The 22,264-nt window shown below is 41.4% G+C and overlaps 1 protein-coding gene across 2 annotated transcripts in view; it reads right to left on the reverse strand.

The window, feature by feature from the left end:
• Positions 1-388: 388 nt before the first annotated feature.
• wnt5b (wingless-type MMTV integration site family, member 5b) overlaps positions 389-22,264 on the reverse strand; it is an 88,307-nt gene continuing 66,431 nt past the window's right edge. For both annotated transcript variants that reach the window (XM_038738964.1, XM_038738965.1), the window contains 6 exons: positions 14,357-14,514; positions 13,090-13,177; positions 12,658-12,817; positions 8,595-8,887; positions 3,144-3,302; positions 389-3,021 (listed from right to left, as the gene is read on the reverse strand). In XM_038738964.1, the coding sequence (XP_038594892.1) occupies positions 2,722-3,021; positions 3,144-3,302; positions 8,595-8,887; positions 12,658-12,817; positions 13,090-13,177; positions 14,357-14,514 (1,158 nt within the window). In that variant the 3' untranslated portion in view covers positions 389-2,721. The remainder of the gene's footprint in view (positions 3,022-3,143; positions 3,303-8,594; positions 8,888-12,657; positions 12,818-13,089; positions 13,178-14,356; positions 14,515-22,264) is intronic.

Consider the following 22,264-nt stretch of genomic DNA (forward strand, 5'->3'; position numbering starts at 1 on the left):
TAATTGTAAATTCAAAGATCAATGCAAGATTAGAGTTTGGGAATTTTTGTTGACTTGAATTAGTATATAGCCCTACAGTATATGATATATATGGGAAGTGCACACACTATTCTCAAAATGCAAATTGTGATAAGGTAAAAGGAAGTTAATTCAAAATTCCATCAAATTAATCTTGAACTAAGTTCCCATTCCAAATTCCCATTTTTTGAATCAATACATAAACACTATGAAAACATCTAACTAAGCTAACTAAACACAACTAAGATATCATTTCATATCATTATAAATATCTGTAAATGTTCATTGTAGATTTCAGTGGCTATTGTCAGGTGATGTGTTTATTCAGAGGCCTTGTTGTCACACTAACAAAACACACAAAACATTTCCGCTGACTCCAGCTCAAAGCTTTAGCTTCACAGGTTTAATGTCTTCAACAAGAATTTCATTACTACGGAGTTTTGGTGTGACAGTGTCACAAATTTCCTTGAAAACGATGAAATAATGAGCCATTTACTAAATTCAGCTGAGCGGTAGTTATAAAAGCCAATTCTGCATCACTGTCACTTCTACAGACGTTTACTATTCACGTCAGAAGAAAAATACATTACAAATGACTTGCTAAAAGCAATAATTAGTGAAAGAAAAAATGGTCACACGTGCTTCAGTCTAGAATGACTTATCATATTAGTCTATTTCTTTAATTTGTGCCAACATAATTTACTTTTATATTCATTGCGGATGTTCTGATTTATAATTTTGACATCGTTGTTGTGAATGGCACCAGGTCATTTGCTGCATTACTTCCGTATTCAGAAATCGCAGCATCATTTTCCAAAACCTCCCTTTAAACTGAACTAAACTGGAGGCCTTTAGTTCTCCAGTTTGTGGGGAACAGAGTGAAAAGTGTTGCCTGGAATCAGACTTCTCCCAAAGAACTGCAGCTGACTCAAAAACAGAACAAAGCCTCATTGTCGAAGACTAGTTTATCAAAAGAATACACAATAATACTCACGTATAAAACATAGAAAATAGAAAATGAAAAACAATAATAAAATATACCTTCTTTTCTTATCTACTACTTCTTTTTAAAGTAGAACATAATAAATTGCAGTCCTCTGTTTTTCCACGCTCACACATTCATTTTTCCACAGCATGTTCAGTCCTCTTCTGTCCACTCATGTTTGGGTCTATCGATCGGATTACATAGAATATTCTCAACCCAACTCATACAAACTGCAAAATTCATGGTATAACAGCATTATAAAATGTTAAATTGGTGGCAAAACTGCACAAACACCATCATGGACACCACAGAGCTTTTTGTTGACTTGACAAGTTGCATAACAACACGAGATAAAGGTCCACTCACAGTGAACGTGTCTCTTAGTGCGGGTTCATTAAGGCAGATACAGCACATTAATCTCACTAATGGAGGTTCTGCTCACTTTACTGTCAGATGAAGGTCATGGACCAGGAGCCGCTTGTTTAAACAGCCACGGTTGTCAAGATGGCCGCAACCGGCGAGCCTCATTAACCTGCTTGTCAGCTCACAGGTGCTGGAAATATGCAATAGTTACACTGGGACAAATGGATGGAGCATGTCCTGTAAGCCATTAGTCCTTTTTGACTTGAAGATTAAGTGTTTTTACTGAACTTTAATACATTTTCTAATAAGAAATCTACTGCTGGAAATTCCCGTGCTTGAGTTTCCCAATCAGCTGTGTGGCTTGTGAAAGTGTGTCCTGCATTTTGTTGCAAAATGAGTCCTCAGTTCATTTAACTTTGTCCTTCTTTCTCTATCCCCTCCAATCACCCTCTTTCCGTTTTGCTCCGCCAAAAAGTGATTCCTCTCCTACCCGCTCTCATCTGCCTGTTTCAGTCTGGACTTTTCTGCATTTCTGGTGTTCTCTGTACAGTGTGTGGAGCAACGTCAGCGCAACTCTAGCAGGATTAAAGGTCAAACGTTCTTTGAAAGAGACACGGCGACACCGTTCAGCACTCACATGGCTTCAAATTCCATGATGATTGTAATGATTCCCGAACACATGAACAGAGTTTAATGGGTCCAAACTGGGCCTTAGGTTTGTTTGAGTCTCTTTAAATAACAATCAGAGTTGTATGTTTATTTATTATTTAATTATATATTTATTTCATCTCGTATAACTTTGTTATCACATACATCACACTAGTCGTATGTGGCCCCTTTTTAGGATCCAGTTGTTCCACTTCCTAGGTCCGTTAATCCTTGATGTCCTTTTTTGTTCATCCATTTTGTTTGTCTTTCCTTCTTTACATCCCTCTTTCCTTCAGGGTTGTGATCAGGATAATTATACAGGACAGCAGAAAGTGATGATGGAGTGGTGAGAAAAATAAAAGTCAGAGTTGTCCAAAAAGCAAGAAAGAAATCACATTCCTACTTGCATCCATTTGTTCTTCTTACCTATCTATCTATCCATCATTGTGCAAAAAACCGTCCACATAGGTGTTATGCAGCTTTTGCTCGTGAAAAGGCAGGCGATATAAATAGATAAAAGATATAAATGGAGTGGAGATGAAACTGGTCAGAAAATGGAACTTGTGTGTCTTAGCGTAGCCTGAACAAAACCCTGAAAATTAATTCTTTCCTTCACCCCCCATCATCCCGTCACCTCCTCCCTCTTTATCTTCTTTTCCTCGCCTCCTTTTTCATCCCCTTCCAACCGTCTGTCATCTGTCAGCGTGCTATTTGCACACAAATTGGTCCACGAGCGTCGAGCAGCGTTTGCACTTGACGTAGCAGCACCAGTGGAACTTGCAGTGGCAGCGCTCGTGCTTGTAGATCTTGAACTGGTCGTAGCCTCTGCCGCAGCACATGAGCTCGCAGCCGTCCATGCCCTCCGAGGTTTTGTTGCAGAGGCGGCCCTGCGTGCCCAGCGAGCCCGTGGTCTCGTTGCGGAGACAGTAGTCGGGGCTGGGGTCAATGTAGACCAGGTCCTCCGGGGTCGGGGTGTTGAAGCGCTTGTCTACCAGCTCCAGCTTGCCCTGGAAGTGGAGAGAGAGTCAGCTGGTTTAAGATTTAAGATTATTTTTCAGGGTAATTCTGCTCAGTGTTTTTGCTCACAACAATCTAGGAAGGGGAGACGCATCTGCTGTGAGTTCAATACCTTGCGTCCAATGCGCATGGCGGCCGCGCTGTCATATTTCTCCTTCAGGAACTCTCCAACACGTCTGAAGTCGGCCAGCTGGAGCCAACAGGTCTTCAGACTGCAGGAACCTGAGACGCCGTGACACTTACAGGCAACATTTGCGAGGTTATAGACTGCCTGGTAGTAGGAGAGAAAGAGACAGATAGATGGGGTTGGTTTGCTTAATCCTGATTTTGCTTTCCTATCTATACAGGGAGAACATTTTCCTCAATAAATGTCAACTATAAATAGTCATACTGTAGTCACATTAAACAATCCATAAAAGAAATCAACCGTTAATCTCTCTTGAAACTTTCAGTGCTCCAAGTCAACTGTGCTTTTAGGTTAGGAAAGTGTTTTTGAGTAAAAAAATACTTCAAATAAACCATGTTTTTGTGGGCTGTACATGAAATGAAATTGTCTTGCAGACTGGATCTGACCTGCAGGCCTTTAATTTAACACCCTTGGTTTACACAGTCTGAAACCTTTATGTTGTGCAGTAGATCGGCTATATTTACTGCAATGCTGCTACCATCTAGTGGTGAACATGTGTCACTACTCTCTCCCATCAACTACTTGGCGAAGTAAGGCAGAATAAATGTGCTTAACAAACTGCCCCTGGAAACACTTAAGTTTATATTCTTTATGTAATGCACCCAAGAGCTTTGGGTCCCAATCAGCTCAGTTATATAAATATTATATTTAGGCTATTATAAAATGCGGCTACCAAATGAAATGTAAGAGGACAAATATGAATAATGGCTGAAAGGAGCGACACCACATGTAGATCCACATGTGCCAGCTGTGCACTTATCCATGCACTCACTGCTACACCTCCTGAAGGACTTTTCTCCTAAATTAGCGTTATACAGCAATAAATCTAGAAACATTCCTGTCTCCGCTTTTCTGTCTTGCTGGTGTGAAACCCCCTCCTGTTAAAATGTGCAGTATAGCAGATCATCTGATAACCAAAAGGGCACCAAAATGCAAAGCAAAGAAAAACTCCATGAGCGCTTTTCTCCGACACTGCTGTCAATACTACTCCACCAAACTAAAACAAACAGCTGACTGAGAATAGAAGGGCCACAACTAACCAGAGGAAATGTGGCTCTATTGTAAATCCACTTTCCCACAGTGTTCCCACATAGAAAGGAGTCGTTTTAAAGAATACTTGTGAGAAAACTATACAATAAGTTATTATTAGCTATGAAGTCAGTAAAATTGTAGTATCGTATGGAGAGATCACTGGGTTAATCCACCTATCTGCCCAAATCTCTCTCATTCATGATGTCTAAATGGGCTAAATATCTAAAAATATAAATATAAACTAAATTCCCTGCTCTAGATCCTGCAATATCCTGAACATCCTAACTAAATGCCCTATTTTACCCCAAAACAGCTCATCTTAGACACTGTATCCCCAAATATAATAAAGATCTTCACTAGTCTCAACATTATGAAGCTTTGCTTTTTTATTTTCACATATGTTAAAAACAACACCCCCCAGGAAGTACAAGATTTATGGTCCTAGCAGCCGTGAACTTTAGGGGGAGCCCTTCACCCATGGCAGCTTCCCCACCCCCAGTTAAGCAGCAATCAATAAACAACTCACAACACACAGACACACACACACACACACGAATCACATATACTCTGTCACTAATCCTGTATTGTGTTATGTTTGCACCAGTGCCAAGTGAGACATACACATCAAGATGCTGTACTTTCTGAATCAGTTTTTTCTAATTCCTAATGTTGCCTCACACAAATGAGACCCACCACTATGTCTCCTCGCATTGCCTGATCTCAATTACCTTCTCACCTCTGTTAACCCCTGCATCCCAAACAACCCCGACCCCCGCCTCCCACCCCTGTTCCCCTCTCCTCTACTTTACTACCCAGCAGGCATGGCACTCTGCACCCTCCAATCCTGTGTTTCGACCCCCGTGACCCCGTCAGACAGACACTGAGAGCAGAGGACAATGACATTTTGTGAAGGTGGAAGCCTTGTTTTGAAGGCTTGTGGGTCTGTTTTTGATATTTTCTCCCATTTAACAAAATGTTGATTTAAAATAGAAAACAAGAGGGCAATGCATTTAATATTTCACTTTATATCTCTCCATTGTTCATAGTGAGAGCGGAGTTAACAGGAGGCTAAGGATTAGTTTAATACACACAACACCAGGAGAAAATCCTTATATTTTACGACTCCTTGTTGTTTTACGAGCCTTTTCCTTAGATCCCCCACTGTGGGGTTTATTAGAGGTACAGAACTACGGTAATAAGAAAATTAGGGATGCAGTTCTTTTTTTGTCTTTGGCCCTAAACTGTGGATAAAAGTTTGGACGATATTAGGGAGAAAATCAGAGGGAGATTTTGAGCAACAGCCTAAAACCGATCTCAGTCTTTTCATCTGATATCTTAACTTTCTCTCTATGTAGTCTTTCAATCACTTACATATGTTTTCTGTACTGTTCTACTTTTATTTTACTGCTATTACTATTATTTTGTACAATGATTACATTATTTGAGCTACATCCTTTTGAATGGTGCTATAGAAACAGCTCATTATTATTATTAGTAGTAGTACAAGCTGCCAATAACCTCATGCTGTCAAATTAAACCATGCATATACTGTATTTGTCTGTGTGTCCTGCATCACACTGAGCTATTTGGTGGGTTATGCCTGCTGGGCAAAGTGACACTGGACCTGACTCCACACACACAGTCAGTCATCCGTGGTGGAGACAGGGTCTCTGTGTCAGGCACAATAGGTTCTGCTCAGACAGGGTTAGGGGTTAGGAGCCGTGTGTGTGTGCGTGCGTGTGTGTGTGTGTGTGTGGAGTCAGTACTAGAGCGAGGCAGAAATGGAGAAAAAAGCCCACCCTGCGTGATAAGCAATGAATGAGGAGCAAAGAAAGCCAAGAATAAGGACATGTTTTTCTGCCTGATCTTCTTGCTGTTACATTAAATCTTAGCTTTTGTTTTAAGATCATTTTGTGACTTGTTGTTTGCCTAATTTAGCTGTGTAGTGTTAGTATGCTAATTCAAATCAGCAACTTTCAAATAAACACGGGGACAAACCAGGGATCAAAATACTAATAAACAGTTTCCTGGATCCATATTCTTCATTTCTATCTACGTAATATTGTCATACTGTTTCCCCATGTTGTAATTTTACTGTTATTTACTTCTACTCTCCATGCACAACATCTACTGCATGTTTCTCCTCTGTAAGGTTGCTTTTTTTTTCTCCTGTTAAATGACGTCACAAAGAGAAGTGATGGCACTTTGTCAGCTGACTGCAGATAAAGACTAGAAGATTTGCTGTGGAGAGCTGCTTAAAACTCGTTTTGTTTTTAGTCAAGAACGGTTTGTGCTTGTAAATCATTTTTGAACATTAGATGAGAGCACTGCATTGGAACAAACAGCCCATCAGATGTTTCTCTTCCCTTTAGATTTTGTATTAAATGTAAAATACATGAGCATGTTAGCACAATGCTTGTGTGCCCAACATGCAAGGTTAAAGACAATACTGATTTCACCAACAACTGAAGTGGAGATCTGTGCTTGGAGTAACACATTGTTTTTTTCTTTGGATTCAGACATAATAAATGTTTCTCTTCTGTTATGACTTATTTTCTTTCCCAGATCAAAGATCTGATCAATGTTGCAGGAAGCAACAAAGTGATCCCCAGGCTGACGGATAGTAAATGTGAAAGTTTCCTTCTATTTTCAGAGCAGAGCCGGCACAAAAGTGGTCTGCTGTTGTCTTTAGACTGGGAATGCACATCTAGTTGTTTTGGTCTCCGTGTGACAAGCCCTGCCTCATTTGATTTGTGTGAAACGGAGACAGTGGACCTAGGTGGCTGTGGATGTGTGTATATCGCTGTATGTGTGGAGGTCTTTGAGAGTCGGGGGAGTGTGACGGAGGTCCATCCCTCACCCTGCGTCTTTGTCTCCAGACGCTTGTACACACAGACGACCACGTTGTCCGCCTTCCACACAAATCAAATTTAAGCTGAGCGTACACACACACACACGTGCACACACACTGAAACACACACACAGAAAGCAACACGCCCCTGTCACCTTCACAAAAGCCCTGCGGTTTGCCTTGTTCAGCCAAGCAAGACAAATCCTGCTTAGGACAAACCGGCGTGTCCGCGAAAGAAAGAGAGAGAAAAAGAGGGAAGAAGTGACGAAGAGGAAGAGACTGTTTCCCTCTCACTCGTTCTCCGCCTTTTCATTTCTCTCTTCTCCTCTCTTCCGTTTCGATGGACAGACAACAATGAAAACCAGGGATCAAATAGGAGAGAGGAGGGAAAGTCATTCAAAAGAGTGTGTATGTTACAGAAAGGCAGAATTTGTGTGTGTGTGTGTTAATACAAGGTTGTAGCAGTAGATCTGTCTCCCTCATACAATCTCCTACAGCCCCAATGGGACCCTCTGTAGAAACACAACCTCTCCAGACCCTCACCTTTAACCTCTGATACACATGCACAAAACCAGGCTCACTGTCTCTCACACAAATCAAATGGAGCAGAGACGAGGACACGCACTCACACACACACACACACACACACACACACACACACACACACACACACACACACACACACACACACACACACACACACACACACACACACACACAGCATCTTTGTCTTGCAAACCGCTTAAACAAAGCTCCTCTAACTGAAGATAAACACATTCTCCTGATCCGGTGTGTACCAGAACAGGCAAATGGATCTTTTATGAGGAAGGTGTGTGTGTGCCAGTGTGTGTGTGTGCGTACATGGTACAGCCCAGTTGAAGGTGAAAGGTTTCTTTTAGTGTATTTCTCGTAATGCTCTCCTAACCTGAAAGCATTTCTAAACAACTTTAGCTCCAATATTATGTTTGGAACTGGCAAACACAGTGGGCCAAAAACCTCAGAAACCCGAGCATGCTAGTTTGACAAAACATATCAGATCCAATTATTTATCTGCCATCCACCCATCCATATCTTTTTTGTTTTCTTATTTGTTTTCTAGTCATTATTTACAGGTTTCACCTCTGAAATATCATCATCAGTCCCATATTATCAATTGTGTTGCTGCATTATGTGTGTATGAGCTAATGTGTGTGTGTGTGTGTGTGTGTGTTACTTCGCTGGAATGTGCATTGACCTGGCGACCTAGCCAGACTCCAAGGGCGTTAGCAGTCATACCATTTGGACACTCCCAATAAATAACTTACACACACACACAAATACTGCCAAGTCAGTCCATCGGGGGCCACCTCCACCCACACACACATTCTTACAGACATAGCATAGAGTTAAGATACACTGACACACACACCTTCACTAAAGCTTCACATCCAGATCTCTAGGCTTAAGTTTCATCTTTGACAAAAAAAGTACATGTGTGTCTTTGTCTCCCGTACCTGTCTCCCAGCTTCATTATTCTGCAGGTTCATCAGTGTTCGGGCGTGCTCAGCAGAACCACGCGGGTAATTCTTCTCTCTCTCCCTGGCGTCCACAAACTCCCGGGCAAATCGGTAGCCATAATGTACGTTGTCGCCGCAACCGCCCCACAGCCAATCGCGTGGCAGGTCACGGGGTCGAGCAGAACGGCTGCAGCCGCAGGTGGAGAGCTCGCCCTCACGGCAGGCCCGGCTGATGGCGTTGACAACGCCGGCCGCGCTGATGGAGTAAGTGAAGGCTGTTTCCCTGGAGCCTGATGGAGAGGAAATAAAACCACAAAATGAACTGATATGAAGAAAAATTTAAGTGTTTAAATGTTCATATTAGGTAACACGTAAATATTTAAAACTCTTAGATGCTTTCAGACAACACTTAACATACGCACAGTGTTTTGTCAGGATGGCCACCATGTTTTCTTTATTTACAGCTGTGGTGAATGTGTGTGTTCACTGACAGGAAACATGGGTAACTGCTCAGGTTAACAACCCCAAAACACACACACACACACAGAGCCCCACACCCACTTTACTTAACAATAGACAATAGATGTGATTTTACTCTCTATCTGTATCTGGTTAAACTCAACATCCCTAAATACCAACTCAATGATCCATAATAGATCTGCAGAATTTAATCAAGTAAACACATCTGTTTTTCCATTCTCTTAGTTCCAAATTTCTCCTAACAGGTTCTGGGGAACTTTTTGGGTACCTTGGTCTCTTTCACTTCTAGATGTCCTTTGGGTGAACCAGTCAACCCTAATGTTAAAGGGTGACTTCACCCAGATTACAAAACACATTTTAATCACCTCTAGTGGTATCTAGCATTCAGATAGTTAACTGTGTCCCTGGGTTGCAATACATATGTGTCTGCCTCTGTCTCAATACATTGAGGTGAATGAAATTATATTTCTTTCTTTACCTCTTTCCAGAAACAATTCCTGCTATTCTGTGTCAACAGTTTCATTGGAACTACTTTCTAATCTAATAAACAGTCCCTACTGTTCATAGCATGTTCTGTGGATTATTTAAAGTAAAAAGTACACATTTTCAGAGAATATATGCTAAATGTAATGTGCTACCTATAAAATCCTTTCCACTGTATTGGGGTTCAGAGATGGACATCTCAAATCATGGACAAATGAATGAAGACGATCTACATGGGTAGATACCACTCGAGGTAGGGGATTGTAAATTTGAGGGAAGTGACCCTTTAAATAAATCACATACAGGAGCGGAGGAGCCTGGCTGATGTCAATGTACAAACTTCATCTTACAGGCAAGAAACTCAAACGCTGATGATACATACTTATCATGATAGGGTTAAAGCATAATACTAGATAATAGATTCTGACTAAATCTATCAGTTTCAAACAAACAATAAGAAACCATATTGATTCTGACCAGACTGCTGTTCCTCTTCGATACATAGCATTCAACAGACTTTTCCATGTTATTGATTGCTGCTCTACACTGACACCATCTAACACCATTTTCCACTGTGGAATACACAACACAACCTGCATGTCTATTCTCTACATTAATACACAAACCATTTAGAAGGAGAGGGGAAAAAAGGACAAAGACGATGGCCTGAAAGGTAGGAGGTTAAGTGCTCTGAAACTAAACATTTACATATGAACAGCAAAGAGCAATTTGTGGTGAAGGCGGCATTTACGAAGACCACAGTGAGGTTTTATTAGTTTAAAATTCAGACTTTTTATAGGGTAAATTGTCCTTCTTGAATATCCTCAATCTATATGGGTGTCTGCCCTCCTCAGTAATGAGTTAGGTGGTCTTACATATATAGGCCTAGGTATTTTTTCACTGAAATATTCCTGTAATGTTGCTACAGAAAACCGCTGACCTATAAATTCTATTCCTGCTGAAACATTATATGGTTAATTTGTTTGCATTTACCAACATCATTTTGTCTTTTGAATTCTATGACTAAGGTACACTAAATGGTGAACGCGCTTGTCTTGGTAGCCTGTTGTATGGCTCCATAATATATTTTAGGATGCCTGTAGCCCGGAATCAACACGGCCAGCCAGCCAGACAGGTATGCATGCAGAGCTGAGGCGTGTGTTTTTTTGGAGCAGCGTCCCAGTCAGGATGCTCGTACATATTATGCACCAGGATAAAGAGAGAGAGAGAGAGAGAGAGAGAGAGAGAGAGAGAGAGAGAGAGAGAGAGAGAGAGAGAGAGAGAGAGGCCGAATGGTTTATGAGACTGCGGAGCCCAGACTTCAAATAACAGATCCGGATCTGCCGGATCGGTGTCAGCTCATCAGCGCATTTCAAAAGAGGAGCCGCGGGACAATAGGCCGACTAACACCTCCATATAAACCTGGAGATAGACTGACTGTCAATAGAGAGACAGGCAGAGAGGGATGGAGACAGAGAAAGAGCAGCAAACACCTCGTCTGGCTGCCCGCAGCGGATTTGACACTTACTTGTTGATGAGAGGTTTCCCACATCTCCTGCTGGGAATTAGACGCAGATTATACTGATCCAGGATCTGAGCTCCTCCGCTGATACTGACTAAAATGACTGCATATGGATGACGCGGTTTTTTTCTTTTTGTCGCTCTAAATTTGTCTAGTTTTAATGCGTCATGATAACCGCCTCTCTTCACGGTTCCTGAGAAAGTTATCCGTCTCATTGCGCATGCGTAAAGTGGGAACGACAAGTGCGCTGTTTTACAGGCGAAAGCTTTTGTGCAATTTCCAAACAGGAAAGGGTCTCAAGCAAAGCAAACCTGCGTTTCTCGGTAATATTCAGGGCAAAATCAATATCTAAAATGTTATGAATATTACTATTAATAGGTCTAATAAAAGAGTATTACAGCCATTTTGGGGTATTTGTTGCCTTTACAGATTAATGGATGCTATGAAGAACTCAAGATTCTTAGAAAAATCCTATACAGTAAAAACTAAAAACTAAGTAAAACTACTGCTGCACTTTACTTAAAATAATAATAAAACAGGTAAAGCCCTGTGCAAAAACAATGGCATCATGAAAGGAATATAATGACAATTGGCCTGATAATAGAAAAATACCATTAATAACTTAATAACTCCCCATTGAGTGTCACAGGCACACTATATACTGTAAGCATCTAGGAGTATTATAGGGAATATTATCATGTGACCACAAATGACCCCTTCTGTTCTGTCAAATATTCAACACCCTGATCTGCAGGGCCTGTCCAAACACTGTTAATAATCACAATCACAATAACAGTCCAACCAAAGCAAAACAAAAAAAACTCTAGTGAAGACTGCAGTTCAACAGATAGACGACAAACATGACTGAATACTCTGCTTGGTTTTCAAAACAAACCTTTCCATGTTGCCTACAACTTTTTCTGTCATTGCTTAGTTTATATTTCAAAAGAGCCAAACACACAATCGAGCTGTAGCCGTTTCTTGCTGTTTTGATTAAGGGTCATACACACTTTTTGCTGAACAAAGTTAACAGTAACATCTGGGCTTTTGTACGCTTGCTAAAATCCATCCATCGTCAACCGCTTATCCTGCGTACAGGGTCGCGGGGGGGCTGGAGCCAATCCCAGTTGACATTGGGCACAAGGCGGGGTACACCCTGGAAAGGTTGCCAGTCCATCGCAGGGCCACACATAGACGAACAACCACTCACGCTCACACTCACACCCAAGGACAATTTAGGGTAACCAATCAACCTAGCCTGCATGTTTTTGGACGGTGGGAGGAAGCCAGAGCACCCAGAGAGAACATGCAAACTCCACACAGAAAGGCCGGGGCAACCGGGGTTCGAACCCATATCTTGCTGTGAGGCGACAGTGCTAACCACCGCACCACCGTGCCGCCCGCTTGCTAAAATCACTACTGAAAAATTGGCTATACTGACACACAAACTATGAAATCACAGAATTGGGGACAAAAAAGCTTCTTAAAAGCACAACAACACTTCAGAACATAGGATTGGAACCTGTCATTACTGTCAAATGCTGTTCCTGATTTCTCATCAGAAAGTCAACTCACCAATCTGCATGACCCGTCCAAACACAGATGTGTTGTCCACAGTGCTGCAGTTCCACCTCCTCTGTCTAAACTGGTACTGGCACTCCTTGATGCCCGTCTTGGCACCGTCTCCGATGTAGGTCATGTGGTCCTGGTACAGCTGGCACAGCTTCCTCTGGCCCTGCACGGTAGTACAGGAGAGATTAGCAGAGATTAGCACATTAATGGTTTGATACCTTAATGGTCCCTGTGGGGAGATTCTCCTTTATTTGGCCTTTTTACTCATAGTCAGGTGTACAGAAGGTACAAGAGGGAATTAGTAGGAAGATCACGTGTTTTCGTCAATGCTTATGTTTTTGAGCCAACCCCCCCCCCAATAATCAAGAGATGTGTTTAGCCTACAACATTTGAAATGTTAAAAAAGAAGTTTAAAGCAGGCAGACAGGAACTTACCTGGGAGAGACCAGACAGCTGGCTGCAGAGAGGCTGAGCTCCAATGATGTACATCTCTGGCCGCTGGATCGGGGTCAGAGCTAGTGACCTGAGAGGCAGAGGCCACATTAAGTCTAAATTTAAACCAATAAACTCTATCTGTTACGCTCAAAGAGAAGGGGCACAGACAGGGTTTCTGTGATCTATGACTCGCTCTCTGAGAGGAGGTCGGCGCGGCGGAGGACAAAGTTCAGACACAAGTTTATTAGTACAACTGGTCTATAAAGTGTAGATAAATAGACTCTTCTGGTGTTCATCACTGCAACCACTCTCCTCGCGTTTCCCTATCCTACTCCGTTTTCACCCCCAAAAATATACCATAAATGTATTATGCCGTGATTTGGACACATGGCCGTTGTCAGATTGCATTTGGATTGGATTGGAAGGAGGCTGCTAAAGGGAAACAACAAACTATGAACTATGCCATATTTCTACATAAACTGACTAATGGCAAACTCCACAAGCACCTAACTAACCTGCACACACCCTCCGCTACATAAGCACAAAGCCAACTGAATAGCATTGTAGCATAGTTGTTTTGTAAGTCAAGAACAAGTGTGGCTAATTGAAGGTCCTAGGCACAGCAGCAGGCCGCCGTGCAGCACCATTTGGGGCTAAGCCAGGGTAAATATTGTGATAGAGCCCTCACATTTGTTCCATTCACTGTTAGTGCTCTATATAACAGTGGTTCTCAAATTGGGGTCTGGGGACCCCAAGTAGTCCTTGAGGAGGGTCCAAGGTGTCCCCATCAAAAAGGGGAATCATTTATTTTCACCATGACATAATGTATGATTATTTTGGCTGTTCACTCTACAATATAACATCTACAAGCAAAACTCCTATCAGATGGGGGACCTGGGACAAAATGTCATCAAATGGGGGTCTGTGGTCTAATTTGTGTCTGTTTAGGGGTCCTTGAAGGTTAACCCCTGCTCTTCACATTTTTCCATTTGTCATCTTATCAACAGCATACAAGCAAAACTCTATGGATGATAAGATGAGACCTTTTGTAAACATGGTTTAAACCTGGCATCAATCGTTCAGATACACATGAAAGGCTTTAACATATACATCTTTAAAATCGTATTCTAAAAATCTGTCAAGGGCTGCCCTCCCTTTAGTACTACTAAATGGAGGTCACAGTTCACCGGCTTTTCATTCGCCACCACACCCCTGAACATATCTTTCAAAACATCAATGCACTACCAGTGATCATTCGGTTACTCACCACCATGAGTTGGCATCCACCACCACCAGTTGGGAGCTGCAGGCGAGGAAGGCGGCAGCCAGCAGCAGATGTCGCACGGCACCAGTTCGCCTTCTCCGGACAGGCCTGTTGTCCATGGTCCGCCGCGTCACCTCCACACAGCTGGGGAAAGTGCTCTGCTGTTGAGACATGGGTAGAAAATAAAGGAAGCGTCCTTTCTCTGTCTTGCTGGGTCGCTGGATCTGGACGTAAACCCTGCGGCGCGGGCGAATCGTCCAACTCACGTGCGTTCTGTGGTTTTCCCACACTATTTCTAAATTAGTTTATTACAGTTCACTTGTCTTCCACCCTCTCCCTCTCCTTTGCATCCAGCCTCTCTTTAAAATTATAAAAACAAAACAGTAATTAAAAAATAGGCAGTATTTGTAATCCCCAGGTAGTTTCTCTGTGGGTGAGAGCCGATAGTTGATCTGAAGTTACAGCAGCATTTTCTCCAACAGATCAGAGGCAAAAGTCCAATTCAAAGGCATGCGTAAAATGGTTTGGCATCAAGTTGGATTTTGCGCAGAGTGCGAGGCGTTTTCTCCATCTCCACCTTGTCTCTAAGAAGACAAATAAAACAAAGCTGCCATGTGAAATGCGTGATCCGGTTGTTGTCTTGAGGGAAGATTAACCAGGAGATTAAAACGCTGATTGAGCAGCAACGTCACTGTTCCTTTGCCTTCCTGTCCCCTCACGGTCTCTCCGCATCTCTCTCTCTCTCTCTCTCTCTAGTCCACACTCCTCCTCTTCTCACCCCCACTTCACATTTGAAACTCTCCTGCCCTCTCCTTCCCTGGCCACACATTGCACGCGCATGTGGCGCATGTGCGTACACCAAATGGGTATTGGACACAGTCGACATTCAGGACTCAGAGGCACCTGTGATGTTGTATTCAAAGGTTTTGTATATGAAAGAAAGTGCAAAACCAACCACTCCCGGGTTACTATAGATAATACATGTTTCTTAACAAGGCCTTCTTCATTATTAAAATTGTGTATTATATTTATGGTTATGCATACAGTCGCTAAAGTGGGTACGATTATGTAGGCTAAATTATTTAGTTTTTAAAGCAGAAGATAATAAATAATCGATACAATCGATTAGAGAAATGAGTCTGGGACATTTATATTTTCTACGCAAGACAGAGAGGGAAGAGAGAGTTACAGGAATGAACGATGGGGGCTGGATGTTTCGCAAAACCTGAATCAACCCTCAGAAAAGTTCACGTGCGTCAAATTCCTTTTATTAGCTGAAGTGAATAATTTGTTTGAATAAAAGGTGAGTGCTTCAAAATCGTCTAATCCCCTCTTCTTTGGTCTGCGATAATAAAAGGCAACGCACACCCCTCCCACACACACACACACACACACACACGGTCAGGAGTCCTGAAAAGTCCCGGAGTAACCTAAAGAAAAGGCGTGTTGAAGCGAGCTCTCCGCAATTCATATCCCGGTCAAAGACATGACTGCGGCTGGGTCGGTGGGCGGTGAACCTGCAGTGGAACAAGCTCTTTGATCTGACTCAGTGCTTCTCAAAAGAGTGCGTCCACAACCAAAGGTGGAGGCAGGGAAGATTAATCTGGGTCCTCCAGGACCTGGAGAAATGGGTCTCCGAGTTTTTTTTTTAAACATTCCAATCCAAGTTTATTAGTTTAAGTTTTAGTATAGGCTTTATTAGACCAATAAGAAAGCAAAAAGTCTCTAAGAAGGTCACCAAATTCACTAACAACCACAGCAATTACTGTAAATTCCACTGAGGAATATTAAGAGAATATTATGACAAATTACACATAGACTATAGGAAATATGAATTCCTCTAGTTTAAATCGCAATATTTTAAACCTCAATTTGTTCCTATCGTCCCTGAAATAGGCCTATCCTATAAACACTGATACACTTCTGAATAACACATAACAATTGGCTTTCATGGATCCATGTTTTGGGTGCGTAAAAATCGAGTCGAATGGAAAATAAAATAAGGATGTCGATCAAGCATTTGACACATTTATGGGATGCCACTGTTTCCCACAAACACAAAAGCCACTCCAAAGCTCTAAATTAGTTTATTATAACTTTAAACTACATGACCTTTTTTTATCTTCTCGTCAATAATCCATTCAAATCCGTCTTGGTATTTCTGTGTGTTTCATATGGTGGAGAGTCGGATGTCACTCGTCTCTGCATTATAATAGGACAGCAATGTTAAGCAGGGACCGCACACCTTTCATCTCCCTGGGCCCCTAAACTTCCCCACCACACACACACACACACACACACACACACACACACACACACACACACACACACACACACACACACACACACACAGAGCTCTGTGAAGTGATGTAACTGGCTGCCTTCAATATACATTTGATTGGTATTCTGCTGTGGGCGGGCATTGGGTCAAAGTCAGGTTGAGCAAGTGAATAAACAATGAAACAATGTGGTAGTCTACATTTTGGGAAACAGAAAAACAAAAAGGTAGCTTAATTGGAATATGTAACAACACTCACTCACACAACTGGTCCAACCGATCACTCAGTGAGTAACCCTGAGGCTTAATAAAATAAATTATCTTTGGTGGTGTCTTCTTGTTTTTCCACTTGTAGCCCTCTTCATCCAGATGAGCTAATGCACCTTGTTAAATGCTGTGGAGGCAAGGGCATGGAATTTATTGGGGATATCCCTACTAATATCCTGCGACTACTGTCCATAATCATTTTGATCAAAACAATTAATTATAACCCCTGATGTCCAGAAGCTCTAGTAATATCTTTGGTAAGCCTACACAAACGGTTAACAGCTCTTGTTCTCTACTGTGAGTCCAATACGTTTTTGAAGTTTTAAGCCATATGCCTTCCAAACCTCACTGTGGTTTGGTGCGGTGTCTACCTTTCTAAAAAAAACTCCCGCTGGGAGATGTTTCTATTGTCCCCACCAACAGTGACATCAAATATCAGCCCTTGCGTGGAGGTTAGTGTGACAGCAGCGCCCTCATTTGGTGAAACGCACATATTAATTTCTCCCAACATGAACTCCCAGCAGGCCTACATCAACTCCTGCTTTACAAAATTACATTTGAAAGATCCACATGTTTGGATTTACACCCAAAGTATAATCTAATGATCTGTAACCTACTTTTCTGAGGTATCTACTTGTACTTCACCTATGATACTTTTAGGCTATACTTCTACTGTACTACATTTATCAAGGGAATATTGTAGGCTAATTTTTTGGCCACTTATTAGTAGCATTTTTAGATTTGACACAAAAAACACATAAGGGCCTGCTTAGATTATAAAATAGACAGTGGTGGGACGTACTGTTTAAGTACTTTTACTTAAATACTGTACCCAAATACCTTTTTGAGGACTTTTTACTTCACAACATTTATTCAATAGCTTTAGATTATTATTACAAAATATAAATCAAATCAAATTAACCCCACCTTTATCAGATGCAACATTAAAAGTGAAGTACACATTCATGCATCATATAATCCAATAGCCTAATATTATATGATTCTGAAATGGGCCATTCTGCATAATGAGTAATTTTACTTTTGGTACTTTAAATGTATTTTGATGTTAAAACATTGTACTTTTACTTGACTAAGATTTTGAATGCAAGATTATTTTCCCACTGTTGTATTGCTATTTTTTACTTCAGTATAAGATCTGAATCTGAACTTTTGGCTTGTGGCCAAAACATGGTGTCTATGAGATGTCTGTCACGTTTCGGATGTCTGAGTATATTAGCAGTTCTGCCAAAGAGACATTTCCCCACAAAACACCTCAGATAGTTTAATTACTATCCCATTAATCATCTCATGACCCCTCAGTTTTATTTTGTAAACCTTTGGAGGAGGCCCGGGCCCCAAGAATGGAACCACTGGACTAAACTACCTAATTAAACATAAAGTAACAAAATTAGTTCCATCTCGAGCAGCTTCTGTAAAATACTACTACTTTAAGTATTCATGCATCAGGTACAATCTAACAGTGTCACATATAATAATATTCATTACATTTGGAGCTATACTTCTGTACTGTTACTTACACAGGGTTTTAAATAAAGGTCATTCAAATATAATGGAGTATTTTCAGTTATTTTACTTCACTAAAGAATCAGGACACCACTGTCTTTAAACACCAATTTAGTACAAAAATTTAACATGACTCCAAAATGAGGACATTTGAGCATCACATGACCAAGCAGACTCCTGTCCTAAAACCATTGTTTAACCAGAATCAATATCATAGTCTTTTAACATCAGTAATGAAATACACCCGGCTTTCATTTCAGCTCAGCATTCAGGATGTTTTTGTATTCCTGTATCTTGTATCACAGCGGTACAAGCGTGTTTAACCTCCCTCAATTACCTGTATTGTAGCAGATGAAACATTCAGCATAATGAAAGTCTGGGACACAGCAGTGACTCAGGATAATGACAGAGCTATCAGCAGCCCTGTTGTCAAATGTTCTTTCTGTAATTGACACTATAGTGCCCCCTAGTGTTACCCCACCACACAGTTTTTGCCATACATAGTACATGTTTATAAGAATTGCAGAAATGTCTTGTATTGTACTGACAAACTTTGCCACTGGCTTTCATTTTCATGTATGTGGCTCATAAGATTATAAAGAGTAAGGTATTTTATTCCAACATATTCAAATATCTATTCATACTTTTATATGATGTTTTTACATTTCAAGATGATCTGCATTTTGGTTGAGACATCTGAGAGCCAAATTTAAATAAATAGGTTGCTCCTCTTGAGGATTCAGCTAATTAAAACATGCTGATTATCTCGCCATTTGGGAACTAAAGAGAAACAGGCCAACAGCTTATTCTGGGACATGACCCAGAGATTGAGAAATGCTGGACTGGAGCAGCCACACTGCACCCTTCCGATAGCTGTTGGTGTCATGGGTAACTTGTGATGCACCTATTCAAACACAAGGAGGAGCAGTTTAGCCACAGTACACAAAGAAAGGGGGTAAACTGCAGCAGGGAGGGGTGAGGGCATGGAGACAAAACTTGGACCAAGTGAGATGAAGAGAGAAAGAGGCAGGGAAAACAGAGAGGGTACAAGAGAGAGGGAGTGTCCAAGTAATGGATACACAGAAACAGAGAGAGAAATAGAGGGAGCGAGAGAGGACTTGTCCCTAGAGGATATGAGCAATAGCCATGCAACAGGGAGCAATGCCTCAGAAAGTCGGCAGCTCCTCTCTGGATTAACAGCAGCCTCACTTTTTATTGCCAACAGTGCCAGACTAGAGGGAGCGAACCAGCCAGCTCTCTCCTGCAGGGAAACCAGCTGCGGTCGGCTGATGAAGTCTGAGCTGATCCACTGGAATCTGCTCAGGCCAAAGTGTTAAATATAAATTTTTAGAAATGACTGTCCCTTAAAAATGTATCACCCTCTAGTTCAACTAAAAAGGTATATAGAGAGTAAGTACTCTAGATACCTGAAAGGAATTTCACTCTTTCTGTCCTAACTAAAGGAAACATCCTTATTTTTGCAAAGTTGTTAATATTTTCAGGCAGAAATAGAATCTTAATCAAATGGGGCACATTTAGCCCTATAAATTTCTGATTATGGCAGTTTTTATAGGAAGCATGCAAATTGTATCCCAGTTCATGGGCTGCTTTTTCTAAAGGATGTGTATCCTTCAGGCAGAACCTGAGCCTCCTCCAGAGGAGGTGGCCTATCCTCACCAGAACTACATTCAGGCAATCCTCAGCAACTTCTAGGCAGAAATGTCTTAGTTATTCACAATTCAGTTATCCTAAAAAAGTATTATGATCTTTTACTACAGCAAAAGTAGTAGTACTGCAACAATAAAAACACTGAATAATAAGTCCTGCTTAAAACAGGTCACTTATGTAAGCAATTGGCTAAATAGAATCAAAAAGTACTCAGACTTCAGAAAAATGGCTGCCTACTGCCTCCACCAGGAGGCACAGCTGCAGTCTAAGAACATTGCCCCTGGAGTCTGCAGGGATTCAAGGTTTTGCTCAGGGCCACTTCAGCAGGGCAGATGTTTGTATATAGAGGGGCTTCAACCACCAGTCCACCACTTGAGGAATAGTCTTTGTCCTCTCCAAGCAACTGATACCGTCACCAACCAAAAAGCTAATTCCAAACACACAGAATAACCGATAATCGTTCCCATACTGCAAACACACCCAAAAAACATTTTAACTACTTAATAAAGGGCTTACAGTGGTTTTTATGGGATGACAGCAATCAATACATTTTAAATCCACATCATCTCTATCTTATCTTAGTACTTTTCTTGTAAAATGTAAAGAAGGCAGAGCAGGCATGGGAATATAAGACAACTTTGTGGAGACACATGGACACATTTTTAAGGACCAAAGAGCTACTCAAAACTACAAATGCAACCACAGAAAACCCATGGGAGGATGAAACTACCTGCTCTGCTTACTATAGATGTGCCTCTCTCTCAGCCTGTCGCTCTGGCTTTCTTCCTTCGTCTCTCTTTCTTTACGTCTGTTCCTTTTCCAACACATATGTACACACACAAACACACACATGTGCAGCAACTCACTGCCAAATGCAGCTGGCTACGGGGGAAATTTACTGCTTATATTGTCCACACACACACAAACACACACAAACACACACACACCCCTGGGGGAAATGCATTGGAAAGGCCTTGGGCTTCGTATCTGTCTCTTTGTTTTTTTCAGTTTACATGTGTGGTTGCATGTATGATGGCTTGTGGAAACCCATCCTCTTTCTTGTTTTTCACCCTTCATCACTCCTTTCCTCCCTCCCTATCTCCTCCCACATTCACCCGTCCCCCTTTCTCTTTTCGTGTCTCCTTTCTTCGTCACGCCTGGTCTCCCCTCTCCTCTTTCACTCGCTCCATCTCTCTTTCCTCTTACTCTGTCCATCTCCTCCCTTCTTCCCTCCATCCATCCTTCTGTCAGCTGGCAGAAGATGAGTCATGCCTCTAGCTGGGAGGCTAAAACTCTCTCTCTCTAAATATATCTTCTCTATACTTCTCCTCCCCAGTCTTTCTATGTCTCTTTCTCCCTCCTTCTCTCAGCCCCTCTCTCTCTCGCACTTCTCTCTGCTCTGTATCGCCATCTGTTTCGCTACATCTCTCTGCTTTGTTCTGTCTCTGTACTACCAAGCGCTTATCCTCCTTCCTCTCTCAATTTCTTCCATGCTTCTCTGTCAGTCCGAATGTCAGATTCATCAGCCATTTATGTTTCTATCCATCCCTCTCTTTCTCTCTCTCCAACAGTGCACCCAGCTGTTCCCACGCTTCTTTGTCTCTTAACTGTGATGATGTGAACACACATACTCTATTATTACTCTCCCTATTTATATATATGGTCACATATAATATGTCTGTTTAGTCATATAGTCCACAGTACAGTATGTCTTGGTATGTCACTTGATAAATAAAGGCATTTAATATTTATCTTGTCTGTATATAGTGGCTATATCTTTATGCTTTCTTATGTTAGGTTTTATGTGTCCACATTCTCTGCACTGTACACAAGTATATTGAGAGCTACACTCTCTGAACTGAAATTCCTTGTGTATGTCAACATACTTGGCCGGTTAATTTGATTCTGATAAAGGCATCGGATGTAAAATAAAGATATGTTGTTGCTGTGTAATGGAGATGATGTGTCCAGTTTAGGATATTTTAATGATGAATTGCAAAATGAAGTATGCTGTTTGCTAGAAACAAAACTAACAAAGCTAGGCTAATGTTGCAAACTAAAACTATCTAACAGTGAGGTTAATGCAATTTCACTGCAATACAGAACACTTCAAATCCAATGCAAATACAAAACTAAATTAAATAACACATTTAATTACATGGTGGATGTAAAAG

This window comes from Micropterus salmoides, unplaced genomic scaffold, assembly GCF_014851395.1.
Source record: "Micropterus salmoides isolate LMB-PRFRI ecotype aquatic unplaced genomic scaffold, ASM1485139v1 Ms_hic_scaffold_23, whole genome shotgun sequence".
Taxonomy (NCBI): domain Eukaryota; kingdom Metazoa; phylum Chordata; class Actinopteri; order Centrarchiformes; family Centrarchidae; genus Micropterus; species Micropterus salmoides.